Source organism: Leuciscus leuciscus (assembly GCF_965113295.1).
Source record: "Leuciscus leuciscus genome assembly, contig: HAP1_SCAFFOLD_610, whole genome shotgun sequence".
NCBI classification, from domain to species: domain Eukaryota; kingdom Metazoa; phylum Chordata; class Actinopteri; order Cypriniformes; family Leuciscidae; genus Leuciscus; species Leuciscus leuciscus.
In genome coordinates, this window is record NW_028118129.1 from 1 (window position 1) to 22,017 (window position 22,017).

At 39.9% G+C, this 22,017-nt stretch overlaps 1 protein-coding gene across 1 annotated transcript in view; it reads right to left on the minus strand.

The window, feature by feature from the left end:
* Positions 1–204: 204 nt before the first annotated feature.
* LOC309491827 (uncharacterized protein) overlaps positions 205–22,017 on the minus strand; it is a gene marked incomplete at both ends in the record, with an annotated part of 30,258 nt that continues 8,445 nt past the window's right edge. The window contains 20 exons of the mRNA XM_082190854.1: positions 205–292; positions 411–422; positions 1,555–1,696; positions 4,761–4,814; positions 5,164–5,236; positions 5,436–5,534; positions 5,691–5,789; positions 5,966–6,064; positions 6,153–6,251; positions 8,390–8,587; positions 9,111–9,212; positions 11,802–11,900; positions 13,481–13,678; positions 14,918–15,016; positions 15,810–15,908; positions 16,662–16,760; positions 16,838–17,035; positions 18,858–18,956; positions 19,780–19,878; positions 21,536–21,634. Coding sequence (XP_082046980.1) covers positions 205–292; positions 411–422; positions 1,555–1,696; positions 4,761–4,814; positions 5,164–5,236; positions 5,436–5,534; positions 5,691–5,789; positions 5,966–6,064; positions 6,153–6,251; positions 8,390–8,587; positions 9,111–9,212; positions 11,802–11,900; positions 13,481–13,678; positions 14,918–15,016; positions 15,810–15,908; positions 16,662–16,760; positions 16,838–17,035; positions 18,858–18,956; positions 19,780–19,878; positions 21,536–21,634 — 2,154 coding nt within the window. The remainder of the gene's footprint in view (positions 293–410; positions 423–1,554; positions 1,697–4,760; positions 4,815–5,163; positions 5,237–5,435; positions 5,535–5,690; positions 5,790–5,965; positions 6,065–6,152; positions 6,252–8,389; positions 8,588–9,110; positions 9,213–11,801; positions 11,901–13,480; positions 13,679–14,917; positions 15,017–15,809; positions 15,909–16,661; positions 16,761–16,837; positions 17,036–18,857; positions 18,957–19,779; positions 19,879–21,535; positions 21,635–22,017) is intronic.

Here is a 22,017-nt window from a genome sequence, read left to right on the forward strand (position 1 = left end):
ATGAATCATCTTCAGACTCAATGACTCTGTGAATGACAAAACCATACACACTACACTGTTGAGCACATAGTGTATAGTGCGTCATTTGGGACACAACTTATGACTTTGAATTCCTTTCTTTTGTACTAAATTTTATGACTTTTAAAGACAATTATTTGTATAATAAAGCCCTAATATGAAAACACTCAAAATTCTCAACTTCACCTGATGGCTGTACATCATTTCCTCCACCATCCCATAATGCTTTGCAGGGTAGTAGCTTTGATGAGTGGGTGTGTAAGACCTGTCCAAACTAAAGGAAATCACCATCATTACTGAGGAGAATCCATCCAGAGTTCCCAAAATACACTGTATAAGAATTATAACACCGGCTCATCATAAACACTCACTGATACTGATTTCTCACATACCTTTGTAAGCGACTATGTCAGCGTTAGCACAAAGAAGAATAAGTGGAATACAATTAAATGTCTACATTTCAATTTAAAATGTAAAGTGTGAGATACAGTCAAACCAAATATTATACAGACACCAGATATAATTTTGTATATGTTTTTACTAGTGTGTGCAGGACACTATAGTTAATTTATGTAAGTGAGGAGAGCAAAATAAAGTAAACTGTGACATATTATACACAAATATTCTTCATACAGGGACTAACAGTGACATTTATAACAATTTGGGACCAAAGATTATCCAGACACTTTGACCTGATCATGTTTTGCTGAAGTGTTTTTTCTTTAATTGCTAATGCTCTTTTTACACACAGACTGAACAAAATGAAGCATTGCTTGGTGATTGGTTGAGCTAAACTGGTATTATCTAATTGTGTAGTTAAATTTAAAGGAACACGCCGACTTTTTGGGACTTTAGCTTATTCACTGTGTCCCCCAGAGTTAGATAAGTCCACACATACCCTTCTCATCTCCGTGCGTGCCGTAACTCTGTCTGATGCACCCACCGCTAGCCTAGCTTAGCACAAAGACTGAAGGTAAATGGCTCCAGCTAGCATACTGCTCCCAATAAGTGACAGAATAACGTCAACATTTTCCTATTTACATGTTGTAATTTGTATAGTCAATATTACAGCTATACATAGCAGCGTGTACTAATAGCTGGAGCCGTTTACCTCCAGTCTTTGTGCTAAGCTAGGCTAGCGGTGGGTGCGTCAGACAGAGTTACGGCACGCACGGAGATGAGAAGGGTATGTGTGGACTTATCTAACTCTGGGGGATACGGTGAACAAGCTAACGTCCCAAAAAGTCGCCGTGTTCCTTTAACAGCTGACAGATATTCAACATAATTCATCTGTGAGACAGTCTAACAGAAGGATGGACAAAACCAGTGAAATATCAACTGATTTGATAACTCTGAGTCATATTTTATTACCACTTTCTAAATTATAGCGAATATAAACTGTGATAATGTGAGAAATGTTGAAGGTGTCTGAATAAATGCAGGATTGAATGTACACTAAGGAACTGTAGGTGATCTGACGTGGTACGCTTAGTGAAAATTCAACATGTTTAATATCAAGTCTCCAAACTAACGTACCTGTCGGATCGGCCTCCTTCTAAACTGAAGCGCAGGTAGTTCATGCCGTCCAGGTATTGGCCAGGCAGAGAGTCGTCCCCTAACTCTCTCAAATCCTCAGCTCTCAGATATTCTCCACTGTCACCCGTCATGGTGTCATCACCTGATGACACACACACCATCTTATTACTGTAACGCTTTGACAAGCATTTTCAATATAAATGAGTCACTGGTTCAAAAACATGAGAGACCTTGAGAGAAAACACCTGAGAAGCATCATAAACGCACACATAAACGCAAAGAGATTCTCCGTTTTTTCCATTTACACTTGTTAAAGGTGCAGTGTGTAAACTTTAGTGGCATCTAGTGGTGAGGTTGTGAATTGCAACCAACAGAAGTTACGGTGGCCGACAGGAAGTGATGTCGTCGTCGGAGACAGCAGAGAGTAGGCTTTTTACAAAGATAAATTAAGAAATTATGTTTACTTAATTATTCAGTAAAACGGTGTTATTGTGAATATTATTGTTACTTGTTCATCTTTGTGTCAGTGTTTTATTCGCTGACTTTAGCTCGCTTCTTATCATGAAGAACAACATAGTGACGAAACGCGTTTGTCCACTCAGGGTCACCGTAGAAACATGTGGATGTAAGCGGACCCGCGGTGTGTGTAGAGAGAAATGCTCATTCTAAGCTAAAAAAACATAACGCTTCATTAAATAAGGTCTTTATACACCACTGAAAACATAGTTATGTGTATGATATTGTATTTCTGTCAACAGATCCTCCTAAATATTACACACTGAACCTTTAAGATATCAGCAAAGCCTCTATGGTTTAGTCCCACAGCATCTAGTGTCCAGTGCAGCAGTTCTAGCGCATTAAAGTGGAGGATAAGCTAATGAAGCAGTTGTGGAGTCTGGCCAGCGGGGGCAGCGTCTCTAGCGTGTGCTGTGAGTTAATGAGCTGACGATTAATGCAAGACATACTGTAGACCGACACTGGCGTTTGGCTTTCGGTTGCATATTGGCTGCCTAGAGTGTGGAACAATGGGGAAAAAAATTAAGTTGAGGTAGCTAAAACTAAAAAGTAATCAAAACTGTACAGACATATTTTTTTTAAGAAAAGAAAAAGATCAAGAAAAAAAAAGAAACAACAAAACAAAAAAAAACTTTCAAATTAAAACAGAAAATATAAAAGTAAAGTATTAACAAAACTAAAAATTTTAAATAACACAAATATACTTTATGCATTTAATCTCACTTTATCAACCAATGTCTTGGTTAACAATGACTTTAGATAAACATCAGACACAGATTTGTGTTTCATTCTTTTGTTTTCATTGCTGAAGTAAGAGTGTTGAACTTTATTCTTCTTCTGCGTTCACAGCTGAAAGGTTTGTTTGAGCGGCGCCCTCTACTGTACAGGAGTAAATATGCATTTCCTTCAGTCTGAGGATTATTCATTTCACTTCTGGTGTGAAAGGTCCTTATATTGGGCTTAACATGTGACAAAAAAATATTTTGTTATAAAAACAAACAAACAAGCCCAGCCCAGGTGAAAAAAAGTAACTCAGAAGTAACAAGGTATTACTTTCCATAAAAAGAAACTAAAGCAGTTATTGTAATACATTACTTTTAAAGGGATACTCCACTTTTTTTGGAAATAGGCTCATTTTACCATTCTCCCAGAGTTAAACAGTTGAGTTTTACCGTTTACGAATCCATTCAGCCGATCTCCGGGTCTGGGGGTCCCACTTTTAGCATAGCTTAGCATAATGAATTGAACCGGACAAGACCGTTAGCATCTCTCTCAAAAAAATGAACAAAGAGTTTCGATATTTTTCCTATTTAAAACTTGACTCTTCTGTAGTTGCATCGTGTACTAAGGCCGACGGAAAATGAAAAGTTGCGATTTTCTAGGCTGATATGGCTAGGAACTATACTCTCATTCCTGCGTAATAATCAAGAAACTTTGCTGCCGTACCATGAGTCCAGCAGGCGTAATGATATGACGCAGCGCCTGATAATAGTCCCCAGCTCAGTAGCCTATTATCAGGCAGCATGCGCTGCGTCATATCATTACGCCTGCTTCACCCATGGTACGGCAGAAAAGTTTCTTGATTATTACGCAGGAATGAGAGTATAGTTCCTAGCCATATCAGCCTAGAAAATCGCAACTTTTCATTTTTGTTCGTTTTTTTGAGAGAGATGCTAACGGTCTTGTCCGGATCAATTCATTATGCTAAGCTATGCTAAAAGTGGGACCCCCCAGACCCGGAGATCGTCTGAATGGATTCGAAAACGGTAAAACTCAACTGTTTAACACTGGGGGAGTTGTAAAATGAGCATATTTCCAAAAAAAGTGGAGTATCCCTTTAAATGTAACTTTGCCCAACACTGCAAAATAATTAGTTTCAGTATACTTATAAAAATACTCCAATATTTGGCATACTACTAAAACCTATTGACTGCACTACAATTCCAATTTACAATAGCAAAGTTAAATAATTTAAATCATATCATTGTGTTTCATTAAAAAAAATCAACCACTATAAAGGTTAGCCAGTCATTTAGTAAACTGCATTTAAATGTAACCAATCCCATCATGCCATGCTCACTTCTTCCATAACCTCGCTGTCGGACGGAAACCTCGTATCTCCATGTATCGTCTCTTTTCATAAAATCATTACTGGGCTTTGCAAATATCTAACCGATGAAAAGTATTAAAAAGAGCATGTGACTGAACCTCGTAACTCCATTGGCTCCTCAGACTGTCAGTCAAACTTCATAACTCCGCCCACATTTTGCAGCGTTTCTGCTTGTTTGCAATGCAATGGTGAATAAAGAACTGATTGTTTGAGTGAGAACAGTGTTTTCTTGACTCGAGAGACACTATTTGAGGAGCGGAGAGAGTCTCAGTTTAGCATTTAATGTCGAGTCACAGCCAGGACTGTATAATGACGGACAAAACATGACATTCGCTGGTCAAACACCTCGTAACTCTATTTAAGCTTGATTTTGATAAAATGTTGATAATATAACGACATATGCAAGTGTCTGAGCACATATTAAGCCACAATATCAACTTTGACAACACAGTGTTTTTTCCATGAAAAGTATCGGTTTTGGACATACGAGGTTTCCGCCCCTATTATTAACATCATTAAAACCAAGATCATTTATAAAGTTTGAGAAGTCATTACAGCACACCAATCCACGCTTTGTCACCTTCAAAATCAATAGAGTCATCTGACATTGCTCCATCATCTATCTGTGTGGGAACTGTGGGAAACTCCATGTTAATACACATAATTAACCCAATTACAGCAGAACACATACAACAGATCACAAGAGAAAACTCATCAGACGAGCCAATATACTAGAAGAGATCATCCTGGATTCACTGACTGTCACAACTGACTGATTGATTGATTGATTGATTGATTGATTGATTGATTGATTGATTGATTGATTGATTGATTGATTGGTTGGTTGATTGATTAATTGACTGATTAATTGATTGATTGATTGATTGATTGATTGATTGATTGATTGATTGATTGACAGATGGATAGACTGATTGAATAAAGCAGTTTAATAAAGCAATAAAGTAATAGTTTGTCACACTCACCCTCTTCGTCAGACACTTCGAGAACTTCTGTCATGGTCTCTGGCACATTTAGCTTGTGTTTCTCTGTCACCGTCTGTGAAGAAGCAGATTCTTTAAGTACAGTAAAACACACAGTGTGTATTGATGTGTAGGACAGATGTGTGTGTTCTCAGGACAGTGAAACACACAGTGTGTATTGATGTGTAGGACAGATGTGTGTGTTCTCAGGACAGTGAAACACACAGTGTGTATTGATGTGTAGGACAGATGTGTGTGTTCTCAGGTGAACTTGCCGTTGTTGTAGTGATGATTTCTTCGGTCACGACTTTCAGTGTGTCGACCACAGAGATGTAACCCAGACGCCGAGCGATCGCAAGAGCCGTGTTTCCATTCTACAGTCAGGACATGGAGACAATCACTAGATTAGACAACGAGTGTGTGTGTGTGTGTGTGTGTGTGTGTGTGTGTGTGTGTGTGTGTGTGTGTGTGTGTGTGTGTGTGTGTGTGTGTGTGTGTGTGTGTGTGTGTGTGTGTTTATATTCACTCACCACAGTGATGGCATTGGGTTTTGCTCCATACTGTAGTAAGATGTTAATTATGTGTGTGTTTCCTTGTTGTGCCGCCTGATGTAGAGGCGTATAACCATTCTGACAAGAAGACAAATGTTAGATTTTACAATAAGCCTATGACACATTGCTATATATACTGTATATATATATATATATATATATATATATATATATATATATATATAAAATACTCATGATTTTGTATTTTAATACAAAACTGTCTACATATAAAAAATGAATAGATTAAGAAATACCTTTGTTTTAGCATTGACACTTGCTTCACTCTTCAATAGAAAATTAACTATCTTGGTATTTCCATAGTGACAGGCGACAATAAGAGGCGTGTATCCCAACTGCAATCGAGACCATATCGTCACGTCAGTGAAATGATTTAAAAAGCCTGTAAAAGCCTTGTTTTGGGGTGTAAAACGCTCTTCTTACTTTGGTTTGTTGGTCGAGGACGGCACCGTGTTTAACTAAGATCTCACCAACACCGACTTTGTCTTCTTGGGCAGCGAGATGAAGAGATGTGAGTCCGCTCTGAGAAAACATGAACCAACCAAACCAGATATTTGCAGGAGTTCAGCATCATAAAAAGAAGAGCTTAATAACAGTCTTGGCTTTGGTTATCTGGGTCCCATAACACATAAAACACATTGATCAGAACCAGCACAATAAACATGCTCCTCTATTTCTGTCAAATCATGAGTTTAGGGTCAAATTCAACGGATGATTGGCTCTTAATAGATATAAACGGATTACTTTTCATTGCTTTCTGTCATTGTTATTTCTTGTAGTTTTGCTCTTCTCTTTCAGCTGGAATTCGCCTACTTATACCACGCTCTAAAAGTATACTGTACTCGCGGGAAATCAAGAAAACGAGATTTAAACAAAAAGACTAACTGTGTTGAGCTGTATAACAATGATTAGTTTTCTGTCGATTAATGCATCCAAACAGTTGCTCACCTGTCTAATAAAACACATAATATATTAAAGCGTCTTTGGGGTTTCCATGTTTTCTACAGAATAAAACCATAAATCAGTCTGTGTCCTGGTTAAAACTGCTTATTTCTCTGGATTTAAACATTCTTAGAAACATTTGGGATAATGTAAGTACACAAATCAACTCAATATATAATATTGTTCAAGTGGATTTTGGATATTTTGATCCAAAAATCTTATATAGTATAGTGTGCCTTTAAGGTTGGCTGCATTGACAGTTTAGCTTTCTTGTTTTTTTCCCTCTTCACATTAATGTTAGTGTCTGCTATAACATTATCTGTTCATAAGATTGGTATCGAAAATATATTTTTCAGGAACCGGTAAGTCTAAAAACGCACATGGTCAATGCACGCACTTTTGCTAGTTTAACGACGGGAAAAATGGTCTGCGCTCCCGGCGCTGGTCTAAAAGTGTTGTCTCTATTCTCTTAGTGAGTAATGGGTGTGTTTTGTCTCTATTCTCTTACATTACATTTATGCATTTGGCAGACGCTTTTATCCAAAGCGACTTACATTGCATTATCCTATACATTTATAAATAGGTATGTGCAATCCCCTGGGATCGAACCCACAACCTTGCGTTGTTAACGCAATGCTCTTACCACTGAGCTACAGGAAAGCTCTTAATGAGTAATGTGTGTGTTTTGGGCGTAACGTGCAATAAACCAATCAGAGTCTCATCTCCCAATTCCCTTTAAAAGCCAGTTGCGCTCGCGCCATGACGGATTCGCTATTTACATGACGTAATTTGCAAGCGGAAAAACTGAACACTTCTCTAGCGAAGAGAGTCCGTGCACAAGATTAAATCTGGCGCAAATTCATTTGCTATTTAAATAACATGGCGCAGGACGTGAAAAGGAAATCTGCGTCGGGCTGAAATTAGCAAAACACACTAGCGTCGCGCCTGGCGCTGCATTGCACAGGGTGTATGATAGGACCCTCTGTCTATAAAGCTGCGTTTCCACCGAAATTACCCAGAACAATTTGTCCAAAGAACTTTTTTTCCCAGGAACTTTTTTTCCCCCAGACCTGTTGCTGTCTGCGTTTCCACCGCAATCTAAAGTACTGTGAAGATTAGGCAAATAGTCCAGGGACATAGAACTGTGTGCTACTTTCCAGTACCCGCTGGATTTCATCCTCTGAATTTAAGCGTAATAAAGCCTGAACCTCGTCGTTGGTCCATCTGTCGTATTTTTTAAACTCCATTGTTGATTCGAATAGCAAACACTCTTACTGCACGCACCGCAACAGATGGTGGTTAAAATGAAATGCCGTGTGTCGTTAACCAATCAAAATGCGGCATGAACTCAACCAATCAGCATGTTCAGCGCCCAAGTCCCACACCTGAAAGTTCCTGAACTTTGAAAAAGTACTACCTCGTGAGCAGGGACTTTCTGAGGGGGAAATATTTACCCAGAACTTAAGTTAGACCCTGTGGTGGAAACACACCGTGTATCACCACAAAGGCCCTAGTTCCTGGGGAAAGTTCATGCGGTCGAAACGCGGCTTAAGTGACCAAAAAAGCCATTTTAAAGCAGTTAAAAAATACGACCGCTAACACTTGTGTGCCCACTAGTGATTTGGGGCACCAATTCTTATTCTAAATCAGTGCACGTAAAATTAAACTTCTAATTGCCTTGAATATCTTTTTACACTGTTTAGAAGTAGCATTTTCACCTTGGTGGTGGCGTTGACTTGCGCTCCTCGCTGCAGGAGCAGAGCTGCCATCTCACTGTGTCCCTCCTGAGAGGCCAGATGAAGCGGGTTCACCCCCTGCTTGGTCTGGATGTTGGTCTCGGCTCCGTATTGCAGGAGAGTAGTGGCGATTTCCATCTGATTCTTCTTAGCCGCGATATGAAGTGGAGTGTATCCATTCTACATGAAGACACAAAGCACAGTTAGGCTGGTGTGACTATTCCTATCATACATGTTTTATTAAAGATGCAGTGTGTATTTTTTAGCAGCATCTAGTGGTGATTTTGTGAATTGCACCCAACAGAAGTTACGACAGCAGAGAGTAGCCAGTTAAGCAATGAGGTTTCTTTACAAAGATATTTGGTTTACTTAATTATTCAGTAAAACAATGTTTTTGCGAATATTATTGTTATTTGTTCATCATTGTGTCAGTATTTTAATCGCTGACTTTAGCTAGATCTTTGCATGAACAACATAGTGACGAAACGCGTTTGTCCGTTCAGGGCCACTGTAGAAACATGTCGATGTAAGGGGACCTGCGGTGTGTGTAGAGAGAAATGCCTCATTCTAAGCTAATAAAACATAATGGTTCATTAAATAAGGTCTTTATACACCACTGAAAACATAGTTATGTATATGATATTGCATTTCTGTCAACAGATCCTCCTAAATATTACACAATGCACCTTTCAGATCTTCTTACCTTGGCCGTGGCATGAGGAGATGCCCCTTTATCCAACAGCAAGAGCGCCACCTTCTGGTTATCATAGTGCGCAGCAACATGTAGAGGAGTGAGGCCGTTCTGCTGGGATGAGGGTCAGTGCAACATGATTACAGGGGTTAGCGTGGCAAAAGCATTAAATGAAACCCAACGAAACATCTGATGAAAAAGCAATGTTATCAGGGATTGTTAGAGCGTGTTTAGTTTAAAGGTTATCGTCTATATTAGAGTGCAAGTTTTAGAGCAAACTGGCTCCTTATTAAAGAAAAGAGGAAGAAAACAATGTTGTTTCCTTTTCTTAAAAGAATGTTATCAGTAAGTGAAACCATGCTTACCAGAACTCTTGCAGTCAACATAGCTTCAATGTATTTCTTTTAAACAACATCGCAAAGATTAGGCTAAATTATGTCTTTATCTTAAATATACAACAGTGTTTTAAAACCCTCATCCTTCACTCAGGTCATTTTGACCCGAAATTTATTTGTGAAAAAACTGTAATTGTCGCACTTGAACAACGAAAATACACACAAATAAAGATGGATTCGAGGAGTTTTGTGGCTGAAATAAAAAAAAGTAACAAATCCTTCCCTCACAAGTCAATTTGACCCCCTTAGGAATGAATGGAATGCAAGGAATGCTTCAGTTCACATAGAAAAACCTAAAAATGCTCAAAATTCTAAGTAAAAATGCTAAAATTTTACAAAAAAACTATTTTATAATGTCTACATGTATATCTGAACGCACTCTGAACCGAACTGACTTTAGGACCCAGAGGAACAGCTAATTTGCTCCAAATAGAGATATAAAGCCATCTAGTGGCAAGAGTTATGAAATATCAAGTTCAATTATTTTGTTTCCACAAGAGGTCAGCAAAGACACCCAATGGAAGATATTTTGAGCTGAATTAAAAGGTTTATGCATGAAATTGTGAGTTATTTTGAATTTAAGCTGAAAGAATGTGATGAATGTGCTTAAATTACTATTTATTTATTTATTTATTTATTTATCTATTTATTTATTTATTATTGGTCAAATCTAGTAATTTAAAGGTAAATAAAACAAAATTATCTCCAAAACAACTGCATTAAAAATTAGAAAAAATATGATCAAAATGAAATAAAATAAACTTTCTGGACTTTGGCTCATTTTGACCCACAAGTGAAGGATGTGTAACAGAACGCGAGTGAAGGATGTGTTACAGTGTTACAGAACACGAGTGAAGGATGTGTTACAGAACGCGAGTGAAGGATGTGTTACAGAACGCGAGTGAAGGATGTGTAACAGAACGCGAGTGAAGGATGTGTAACAGAACGCGAGTGAAGGGTGTGTAACAGAACGCGAGTGAATGATGTGTAACAGAACGCGAGTGAAGGATGTGTTACAGAACGCGAGTGAAGGATGTGTAACAGAACGCGAGTGAATGATGTGTTACAGAACGCGAGTGAAGAGTGTGTTACAGAGCGCGAGTGAAGGATGTGTTAGAGAACGCGAGTGAAGGATGTGTAACAGAACGCGAGTGAAGGATGTGTGACAGAACGCGAGTGAATGATGTGTAACAGAACGCGAGTGACGCGAGTGAAGGATGTGTTGCAGAACGCGAGTGAAGGATGTGTAACAGAACGCGAGTGAAGGATGTGTAACAGAACGCGAGTGAAGGATGTGTTCCAGAACGCGAGTGAAGGATGTGTAACAGAACGCAGAACGCGAGTGAAGGATGTGTAACAGAACGCGAGTGAAGGATGTGTAACAGAACGCGAGTGAAGGATGTGTTACAGAACGCGAGTGAAGGATGTGTTACAGAAACGCGAGTGAAGGGTGTGTAACAGAACGCGAGTGAAGGATGTGTTACAGAACGCGAGTGAAGGATGTGTTACAGAAACGCGAGTGAAGGATGTGTAACAGAACACGAGTGAAGGATGTGTAACAGAACGCGAGTGAAGGATGTGTTACAGAACGCGAGTGAAGGATGTGTTACAGAACGCGAGTGAAGGATGTGTTCCAGAACGCGAGTGAAGGATGTGTTCCAGAACGCCAGTGAAGGATGTGTTCCAGAACGCCAGTGAAGGATGTGTTACAGAACGCGAGTGAAGGATGTGTTACATAACGCAGGTGAAGGATGTGTTACAGAACGCGAGTGAAGGATGTGTTACAGAACGCGAGTGAAGGATGTGTAACAGAACACGAGTGAAGGATGTGTAACAGAACGCGAGTGAAGGATGTGTAACAGAACGCGAGTGAAGGATGTGTTACAGAACGCGAGTGAAGGATGTGTTACATAACGCAGGTGAAGGATGTGTTACAGAACGCGAGTGAAGGATGTGTTACAGAACGCGAGTGAAGGATGTGTAACAGAACGCGAGTGAAGGATGTGTAACAGAACGCGAGTGAAGGATGTGTAACAGAACGCGAGTGAAGGATGTGTAACAGAACACGAGTGAAGGATGTGTAAAAGAACGCGAGTGAAGGATGTGTTACAGAACGCGAGTGAAGGATGTGTTACAGAACGAGAGTGAAGGATGTGTTACAGAACGCGAGTGAAGGATGTGTTACAGAATGCGAGTGATGGATGTTACAGAACGCGAGTGAAGGATGTGTTACAGAACGCGAGTGAAGGATGTGTTACAGAACGCAAGTGAAGGATGAGGGTTAAAAGTGATTGCGGGTTCAGTCTACCTTCCCAGAAGAGTCTGGTGGAGCCCGTCGCTGCAGGAGGAGTTTGGCCACATCCAGGCTGCCGTATTTTGACGCCACATGTAAAGGCGTGAACCCTTTCTGTAGATGTTTAAATGCAGAACACATAAATCAACTAATCCTCGTCAAACACGCTAATCTAACTGGGTGTACATTTCATTATACACCAATTTTGACATTAATGCAAACCTATGGGCAATATCTTTTTCTTTTTTTTTTTCTAACAAAAAAATTTGCAACAAAATATTCTGGGTGGTTTAAAACGCTGGCATGGAAAGAGTTAAACTGCCCACTGTTCTTTAGAATAAATCCTGCAGATTCTTTGGTCTTCCAGCATCTTCTACATATTTGACCCAACAGTGACTGTGTGATTTTAAGATCAATCTTGTCAGGGTTCTGTCACTTCTGTCTAGTGTATTTCTTGGTTTTGTGACAGAGCCCAAACACTGTTTTGTCATGTCTTTGTGTGGGCGCGCGGCTTCTAGCATTCTCGAGCCGTGCGCTCTCTTGTCTGTGTGCCTTGATTCATGTGTGGGCCGTGGTGTTTGGATCCCGGCACGTCGGTCTAGTTTGGTTTTGGTTCTCTATCGGGATTCGGACATTCATGCTCCGCGTGTTTGTATTCCGTCGTTAGCGCACAGGATGAGCTTTCGCTCGTTCTCCTGCGCTCTGTCTTGTCGTATGAGTATGAGGTTTTGAGTTCATACGCTCTTCTGTCCGCGTGTGTTGTGTTCTGTGTAGCTTTAATTTCTTGTTTTGTCTTGTGTTGTGTAGCACACAGCTTGTTTTACACTGGCTGTGTGCTTTCATGTCATGTTTTGTGTGAACACGTGGCTTATGAGTGTTCGCATTAGCTGTGTGTTCATGTCTCCTTCTGTGTGAGCACATGGTTTGTGATTTGTTTTACTGGCATGTGCTCTCCTGTAGATTGTCTAACCCCACTCATCTTCTTTCCAAATTATTGATTCATTTGCCCCACCTGTCCTGCCTCATTACCTGCCTTGTTTACTCCCTATTTATTTTCCTTGTGTTTTCACTCAAGTCAAGTCCAGTCCAGTCCAGTCAAGTCAAGTCAAGTCAAGTCAAGTCAAGTAAAGTCATGTCATGTCATGTCATGTCATGTCATGTCATGTCATGTCATGTCATGTCATGTCATGTCATGTCATGTCATGTCATGTCATGTCATGTCATGTCATGTCATCCTCGGGGTAGTTTTTGTTTGTATTTTGTTTTATTTTTATTATTAATAAACGCCTTCATTTTTCCTGCAATTGAGTCCTCGCTTAATCCCTCACCCACATCCCTGACAAATCTTTTCATGCTTAGGGATGAGAAAGGGACTCAATACACAACTATTCCAAAAGACACAATCATTCATTGATGCTCAAAAAGATAGATAGATAGATAGATAGATAGATAGATAGATAGATAGATAGATAGATAGATAGATAGATAGATAGATAGATAGATAGATAGATAGATAGATAGATAGATAGACAGACAGACACATAGAACTCCAGATAGATAGATAGAACTATAGATAGATAGATAGAACTACAGATAGATAGATCGATATTTACATGTTTCCTAGAAGACATTTAGCAGATTCTGCAAGGTGTCTAAAGTGGTCTTTTCTCCAGTTAAATCTTGCATGAACTGACCTTGGTGGCTAGAGAGTGTGAAGCGCCGGCCTCCAACAGCACCGTAGTGACGTCCAGATGGCCCTCGCGCGCCGCAATGTGAAGCGGGGTGTAACCGTTCGAGGTCGCCGCGTCGGGATGAGCCATGTGTTGCAGGAGCAGCTGCACGATCTCAGTCTTTCCCAGACGAGACGCGATGTGAAGCGGAGTCTGATCCTCCTGACGGGTGAGATGGGATCAGATTTTCTGCTTTCAAAAAAGCTTAGGTAAAGTTTGAGTACATGTTCGGGATGATGTACATCCAGCCGGTTGTTATCTCAGAATAAACCCGACAGGGTGATCAGGATAAACCCCCTTCAGGTATGTGTGTGTGTGTTGTGTGTGTTATCTCAGAATAAACCCCCTTCAGGCTGATGAAGACCTGATCTTCATCAGCCTGAAGGGGGTTTATTCTGAGATAACACACACAACACACACACACATACCTGAAGGGGGTTTATTCTGAGATCACTCACTCACACACACACACACACACACACACACACCTGAAGGGGGTTTATTCTGAGATAACACACACACACACACACACACACACACACCTGAAGGGGGTTTATTCTGAGATCACACACACACACACACACACACACACACACACACACACACACACACACACACACACACACACACACACACACACACACACACCTGAAGGGGGTTTATTCTGAGATCACACACACACACACACACACACACACACACACACACACACACACACACACCTGAAGGGGGTTTATTCTGAGATAACAACCAGCTGGATGTACATTATCCTGCTTATTACACGGCTACTTGCCACATGAGTGAACAATTATACTTATGTATCTAGAGTCAAAATATTTTATTAGCTCTTTAAACGCAAAGCTTCCGCGGAGAGAGCAGTTTCAGCGGCAAGATCAAACTAGACGGACATTTAAGAGATACGGTTCACAGTCATAACACTTCTTACTCTGCATTTCACCACATAAATAATTAACAAAACAAGCATTTGTGATTAAAAAAGTATATAAATGTTTTTTGTTATAAAATGAGCGATGGTTTGTCTAGATACAGTAAGGCTTTTATTACTTGGCTGGGATCTGCACTGAAACTGACATTTGGACCTTCAACCCGTTGGACCCCATTGAAGACACTATATGGAGAAAAATCCTGGAATGTTTTCATCAAAAACCTTAATTTCTTTTCGACTGAAGAAAGAAAGACATGAATATCTTGGATGACGTGGGGGAGAGTCAATTATCAGGAAATGTTAATTCTGAAGTGAACTACTCCTGTAAAAGCTTCTCATGACACTGTAATGCAGATGTAACACCTGGTAACTCCACCCCTGTAATATGACAGAAGGATTGCACTCTCTCTATATTAAGTGAACACATGCAGTGTTGAAGCATGCCTTGGTCTTACCCTTGCTCTGGCGTCCACCATCGCTCCATTCCTCAGGAGACAGCGAACAACTTCCATCTGTCCAGCTCGAGCCGCCATGTGCAAAGCTGTCTCTCCACGCTGGCACAGAAAACACAATTCTTTGTTTTGAATATATGTTTTGAATGGCTGAATATAATAAAATACCCTTCACTAATAAAGGCATTACTAGAATGCTTTGCATCAAACTTAAATTTCTTTCAGTAAACTGATGCATTGAGTTTTATTTACTTTATTATTATTTAAAAATGTATTAATTTACCTAATATTTGTGTGTACTTTGCATTTAGGGCCAGCTTTACTAAACGGGCAAATTAGCGTGAGAGTGCAATCCCATAAAACCGGTGACAGGAGTGTAAAGTTCTTGTTGTGATCTACTGACAACACACACATTAATGAACACAGACGCAGTGGATCATTTCCATAATGACCAACACAATCTCCCAAAAGCAGCTCAAATTAGCATCTGGTTTTGGGCGGTAAATAATGGCGCAAACACCAGTAAATTGACAAGCGCAAACAATTCATGAATGATTCATTTAAACACTCTTCCTCCATAAATACTGTGTCTGAAAGGGAAACTCCTACAAATGCATATTCAATAAGATCATCCGCAAAAATAACCCTGTCCTCGCCTTTCAGCGCTTATTTCTCACTGCGTGTCTCTAGTAAATCCTGACAGTAGCTGGCGCAAGCTGTGAGTAAATCTGGCTCTTAATGTTCATTAGAGGATTGAGCTGTTAGGTTAACAACATGCAAACAGTAAACTCTATTACAAGCTGATTCTATTCATGTGGAGTGCTGAGTTCCTGCTTATATAGAAAACTCCAGATTGGTCAGTTAAGGTCACATGACCGGCTCAGTGTTTACTCACGATGTTGCTGACATCAGGGGAAGCTCCGTTCTGCAGTAGCAGAAGAACAATGTTGAGGTGACCCATGAAAGCCGCCACATGGATCGGTGTGAGACCAGACTAGAGAGAGAGAGAGAGAGAAGAAATTAGTCTAATTATCTAATTATCAGTACGTTTAATGAATAGCTTTCTGAAGAATTAAAACGCTATGAGAGTTAAATCGACTGGAATGTTTCTATACGGGCTTCTGTCAATCATTACACCTGCGGATGAACCTATGAAAGGGAACTGTATGGAATTACTTTTGTGCCAATAATAATGGAACTAATGAAAATATAAATTGAAACTGAATAAAATAGCTCACATCCACACATGTAACACACAACACTGACATCTTCACTTCTAGGTCAAGAAGCTGTCAATCAAAAACTCAGTAGCCAATGAGAACACACTGCTGTTAGCCCCGCCCCTGCGAGAGATATGCGCCAGAATGGCGAACGAAAAGTTCAGAAGCATAATTGAAAACTCTGGAAGAGCATTTGTAAGTTCAAAACAGCGAAAGAAAGATGAGAAAACAGTTAGCAAAACATGCAGCGTATTAAAAACAAAGTCAAAAATTTTGCCTGCAATTTTTTTTGTTTTTATTTTGTTTCAAAGATATTTTATTCAGTTTCAATTTATATTTTGATTAGTTTCTTGAAAAGTTACGTTCATTATTATTTGCACAGAAGTAATTCCACAGCACTGCAGATGGATTGCTAAACTGATGCAGGCTTAATGATGATTCTGGCAAATCACCAAACTACACCGATAACTAAAACCGTTGTGCTAAAACGCTGTTCTTCTGGGGAGTGTGTGTTTCTGTGCTCGTACCTCAGTGATGGCTTGAATGAACGCTCCATACTTGATCAAGAGCTCCATCACTTTGACTCTGTTCTTCTTACAGGCGATGTGTAGAGGAGTGAAACCGTTCTGAAAAGATACAAGGTGAAAGATTATAAAAAGCTTTACAGAGGACACAAGCCTCACAGTAATCAAAACGCATGTACCAATGCTCGAGCGTTCGGGTTGGCTCTCTTGTCCAGTAGTAGTTTGGTCACTCGGTAGTGTCCACAGTGGGCGGCAACATGGAGAGCGGTCAGGTAGTCCAGCGTGACATCATCAACAGGCGCCTTGTGCTGGAGCAGGTGTTTGACACACTCCACATGATCACCCTGCGCTGCCATGTGGAGCGGAGATAAACCGTTCTACACAGGGGGAATGGGCAGAAAAAGAAAGAAAGAGAGAAATCACTTTATCATTGATCTTGCGAACACTAAACTGAACTCTCTTTCACGACTTCTTGCGCTTGAGCCGACAAATTCACACAAAGTTAGGGACCGTTCGGTACTTATGGAATGGACCACCGGAGGAAAACAGGGGAGGGTCATGTTTTTTTATTCTTTGTTGAGGGGAGGGTCATCCAACTTTTTTTAGTCTAGGGCATACCTGTCAACACTCTCGTTTTTCCCGGGTTTCTCCCGTTTTTTAGCCATATCTCCCGGACCCCTCCCGGTTTGTTATTTCTCCCGGGAAACCCCTGTAATTTGCATGGCCCAAACTCTTTTATGAATAATCGGACCAATATGTTTGTCTAATGTTGACCAGTTGCCAGATCTTGTATTAAATGCATTATATTCACACAATCCACACACCATATACAATTTCAACCCATTTGTCACCTCAACCTGGCAACCTATAACCCAGTGTCGCAGTCACGGAAAGTTTAACCCGAAAGCGAGCCGATAGACATGGCAGGTGAAGGCGGTGTCCCCGCAAAGTGTTTAAACAAAACATAGTAACAACATGAGCCTACCTCTTGCTATTAACCTCTTGCCCTGTTTGACAGTGCACGCGCGCTTCGGGCATCAAAAAAGTGCATCATGTCAGAACAGAACGCCAATGAATGCGAATTGCGAATAGTGTCCTGTGAGTGTAACTCTACCGCTGCATTAACATGTGATGTGAATGCACATCGAGTTTTACAGTATTGGGACTGAGGCGCCAGAACTGCAGCTGATAGAATGTGCGCTGTTGCACGATACTACCATATTTTAGTTTCCATGCTTATTGTGTTTCCACAACAATGTTAGAGAGTAAATCTACTGAAATGGCCACCATAACAGTGGAGTGTGATGTGTAAGATGAGAATGCAGAGGGTAAGTCGTTTGTCATGGTTGTAAAAAAACAATGGCTATCTGAACATCTTTGCCAAGCGCAAACCAGTACAGAAGTAATCAATAAATTATCAAGGAGGGTCATGCCTTTTTTCACAATCATTTTGGAGGGTCATAGAAAAATGTATTGCTGGCGAAGGGAGGGTCAAGTCTATTTTGACTATAGATCTCAAAACTCCTCCGGTGGCCCCTTAAAAAAAAATTAACAGGCCCTTATGTCAGAAATTAGGGAGTATCCTAGTAAACATAGTCGATTATGTCTAAAGTGAACATAAACAGTTGAGATATAAAACGCATGTGTGTCAGTTTCAGGGAGAGAAATCACTTTATCATTGATCTTGTGTTTGAACCTTGAAACTTTAAGAAGAGAGAAAAGTAAACTGTTGTTGGAAAGCGTTAGGGAACATTATAATATAAAGAAACCAGGTCCTAAAACACTCGCCAAGCGCCATATGCGAGTAGAAATCAGCGTTGGCGAGTATATGCTAACATTTTTATGAATTGTAACAATCCATGAACATGAACAAACATGAACAACACTCAGGATAGTTGAAGGGCCAGCACTGCATAGTCAATAAACTTTAAGCATTGACAATTTACATATTCAAGCGCAAGAAGACACGAACGCTCATTTCGTTTCTCACGTGCTGTGAGGATTTGTGTGCGCAAACATCAGACAGCGTGTGAATACTAAACTGAGCTCTCTTTCACGTCTTCTTGCGCTTAAGCGGATATATTCACACTAAATTATGTCCAAAAATAGTTAGTATAGTTCGTTTGCAGAGTTTATATTTATTATGATCTTATATTAAAAGATTATGTAAAAGTCTACCTAAATGATGTAAAAGTGTACCTTGGTCCTGGCCAGCATAGGCGCTCCTCTCTCCAACAAGAGCTCCACTGCGGTGTCGTGTCCACTTCTCGCTGCGCAGTGTAAAGGAGTGAGGCCATCCTGCAACACACACACACACACACCTTCAGGTCACTTCAGTCATTTCATTACAAAAGCACTTTGGGACTTTAAACACCTCACACAAACATGTGCTATGTCATATACTTAACCCTTACACACTCAACCACAGTCTCTCTCCTGTGTCTCTTATACTCTGCAGTCATTATTGATCATAGCACAGAAAAAGCACTGCTGAAGTCAGAAACAGCAGAGTGTGAGGTGTGTGTGTGCGTGTGTGTGTGTGCGTGTGTGTGTGTGTGTGTGTGTGTGTGTGTGTGTGTGTGTGTGTGTGTGTGTGTGTGTGTGTGTGTGTGTATGTGTGTGTGTGTGTGTGTGTGTGTGTGTGTGTGTGTGTGTGTGTGTGTGTGTGTGTGTGTGTGTGTGTGTGTGTGTGTGTGTGTGTGTGTGTGTGTGTGTGTGTGTGCGTGTGGGATGATGCATCAGACACTGCAGGAGAGAGACTGCAGAAGAAATGGATAGAACACAGCCAGATGGACTCCACACTGCAGTCAAAATCTGAACAACAACACAGCCGGTCATAGCTTTAATCAGAACACACACACACACACACACACACACACACACACACACACACACACACACACACACACACACACACACACACACACACACACACACACACAAACATACAAACACACACACACACACACACACACACACACACACACACACACACACACACACACACACACACACACACACACAGGGTTTCCCTGCTCTTCCTCTCTCATGTCTGACTGCTAACCGCCTCAGTTATGCGTATATGTACAAAACTATAAAAAAAAGTTATTAGGCTACTGACCCTTGTTTTGGCATCAATCTGAGCCCCTCTGTCCAACAGCAGAAGAACCATATTAGTGTTTCCTCTTTTGGATGCAACATGTAGTGGCGTGATCCCATTCTGTTTAGAAAAATAATTAAATAAAAACAATATTATTAAATACAAATGATATACGATTCAATTAAAAACTTTGATGTTGGCTTGACAAAGCCTTGTCCGAAAGTTTGAAAAAACTGAAATTGTTTGAAGATTTTACTCAAACAAGTCAATAAAATGTTATTAACATGTTCTAAGAAGTTTTAGCAAGTTGTTAGCATATTTTCACACATTATTAACATGTTTAATAAGCTGTTATAAGCTGTTTAACATGATTCACACATTGATAACATGTTTTAGCATGTTGCTAACATAATTTAGCACATTGCTAGCATTTTTTAACATGTTACTAGCATTATTTAACACATTGCTAGCAGGTTTTAACATGTTACTAGCCTGATTTAACACATTGCTAGCACGTTTTAACATGTTGCTAACATGATTTAGCACATGTTAACTTGATTTAACACATTGTTAACATGTTTTTAGCATGATTTAACACATTGCATATTTTAGCATGTTGTTAGCATGTTGATAGCATGTTTGCATTATTTAACATTGCATGCATGTTTTAGCATGTTGTTAGCGTAATTTAGCATGTTGATATCATGTTTCTATGATTTCACACATGGCTAGCATGTTTTAACTTGTTGCTAGCATTATTTATGTTTCAATATTTCTAACATGATATACCACATTGCTAGTGTGTTTTAACATGTTGTCAGCTTGATTTAATGCATTGCTAGCATGTTTTTAGCATGATTTAACACATTACTTGCATATTTTAGCATGTTGTTAGCATGATTTAACATTTTGAAAGCCTGTTTCTATGATTTCACACATGGCTAGCATAATTTAACAAATTTTGTATATGTTTCTAACATGATGTACCACATTGCTAGCATGTTTTTAGTATTATTTAACACATTGCGTGCATGTTTTAGCATGTTGTTAGCATGTTTCTATGATTTCACACATGGCTAGCATGTTTTTAACATTATTTAACACATTGTGTGCATGTTTTAGCATGTTGTTAGCATGTTTCTATGATTTCACACATGGCTAGCATGTTTTTAGCATTATTTAACACATTGTGTGCATGTTTTAGCATGATTTAACATTTTGAAAGCCTGTTTCTATGATTTCACACATAGCATAATTTAGCACATTTTTAACATGTTTCTAACATGATGTACCAGTACCACATTGCTAGCATGTTTTTAGCATTATTTACATTTACATTTATTCATTTAGCTGACGCTTTTATCCAAAGCGACTTACAATTGCTATATATGTCAGAGGTCGCACGCCTCTGGAGCAACTAGTGGTTAAGTGTCTTGCTCAGGGACACATTGGTGTCTCACAGTGGATTCGAACCCGGGTCTCTCACACCAAAGGCATGTGTCTTATCCATTGCGCCACCACCACCCCTTTAACACATTGCGTGCATGTTTTAACATGTTGTTAGCATGTTGTTAGCATGTTTCTTTGATTTTACACATGGCTAGCATGTTTTTAGCATTATTTAACACATTGCGTGCATGTTTTAACATTTTGTTTGAGTGATTTATCATGTTGATGGCATGTTTCTATGATTTCACACATGGCAAGCATGTTTTAACTTGTTGCTAGCATAATTTAGCACATTGTTAGCATGTTTAACATGTTTCTAAAGACAGACCCGTGCAGTGAAGTCCACGGCGGCGCCTCGATTGAGCAACAGCGTCGCCACATTCACGTTTCCATAGTGAGCGGCAATATGCAGCGGCGTGAATCCACTCTGCAAAAACATCAAAAAAGGGGGCGGGGCACATAACAAAACACATGAGCTGTCCGTCAACATTCCTGCGATGCGTCAGAGCCAGGTCATGACTTTATCTTGCTCTAATAGACTGCATTAGCATGCAGCAGTCTCAACATGAACGTATTAAAGACAGTTATGAATCTGATTGAGCTCATTGTGCCTCGAAGGGGGCTATAGTCCCGTATGAAGACTTCTGGAAAGAAACCTTGATGACTAACATATAAACACACATATAAACAGTAAGAGAGGTCAAACTCCTAGACACAGGCATGCAAACAGAAAAATATGACAAAAACGACAAATAAATGAACTCATAAGTCGTTAAAGATTAACAGAACATGAGATAAACACAAACATTT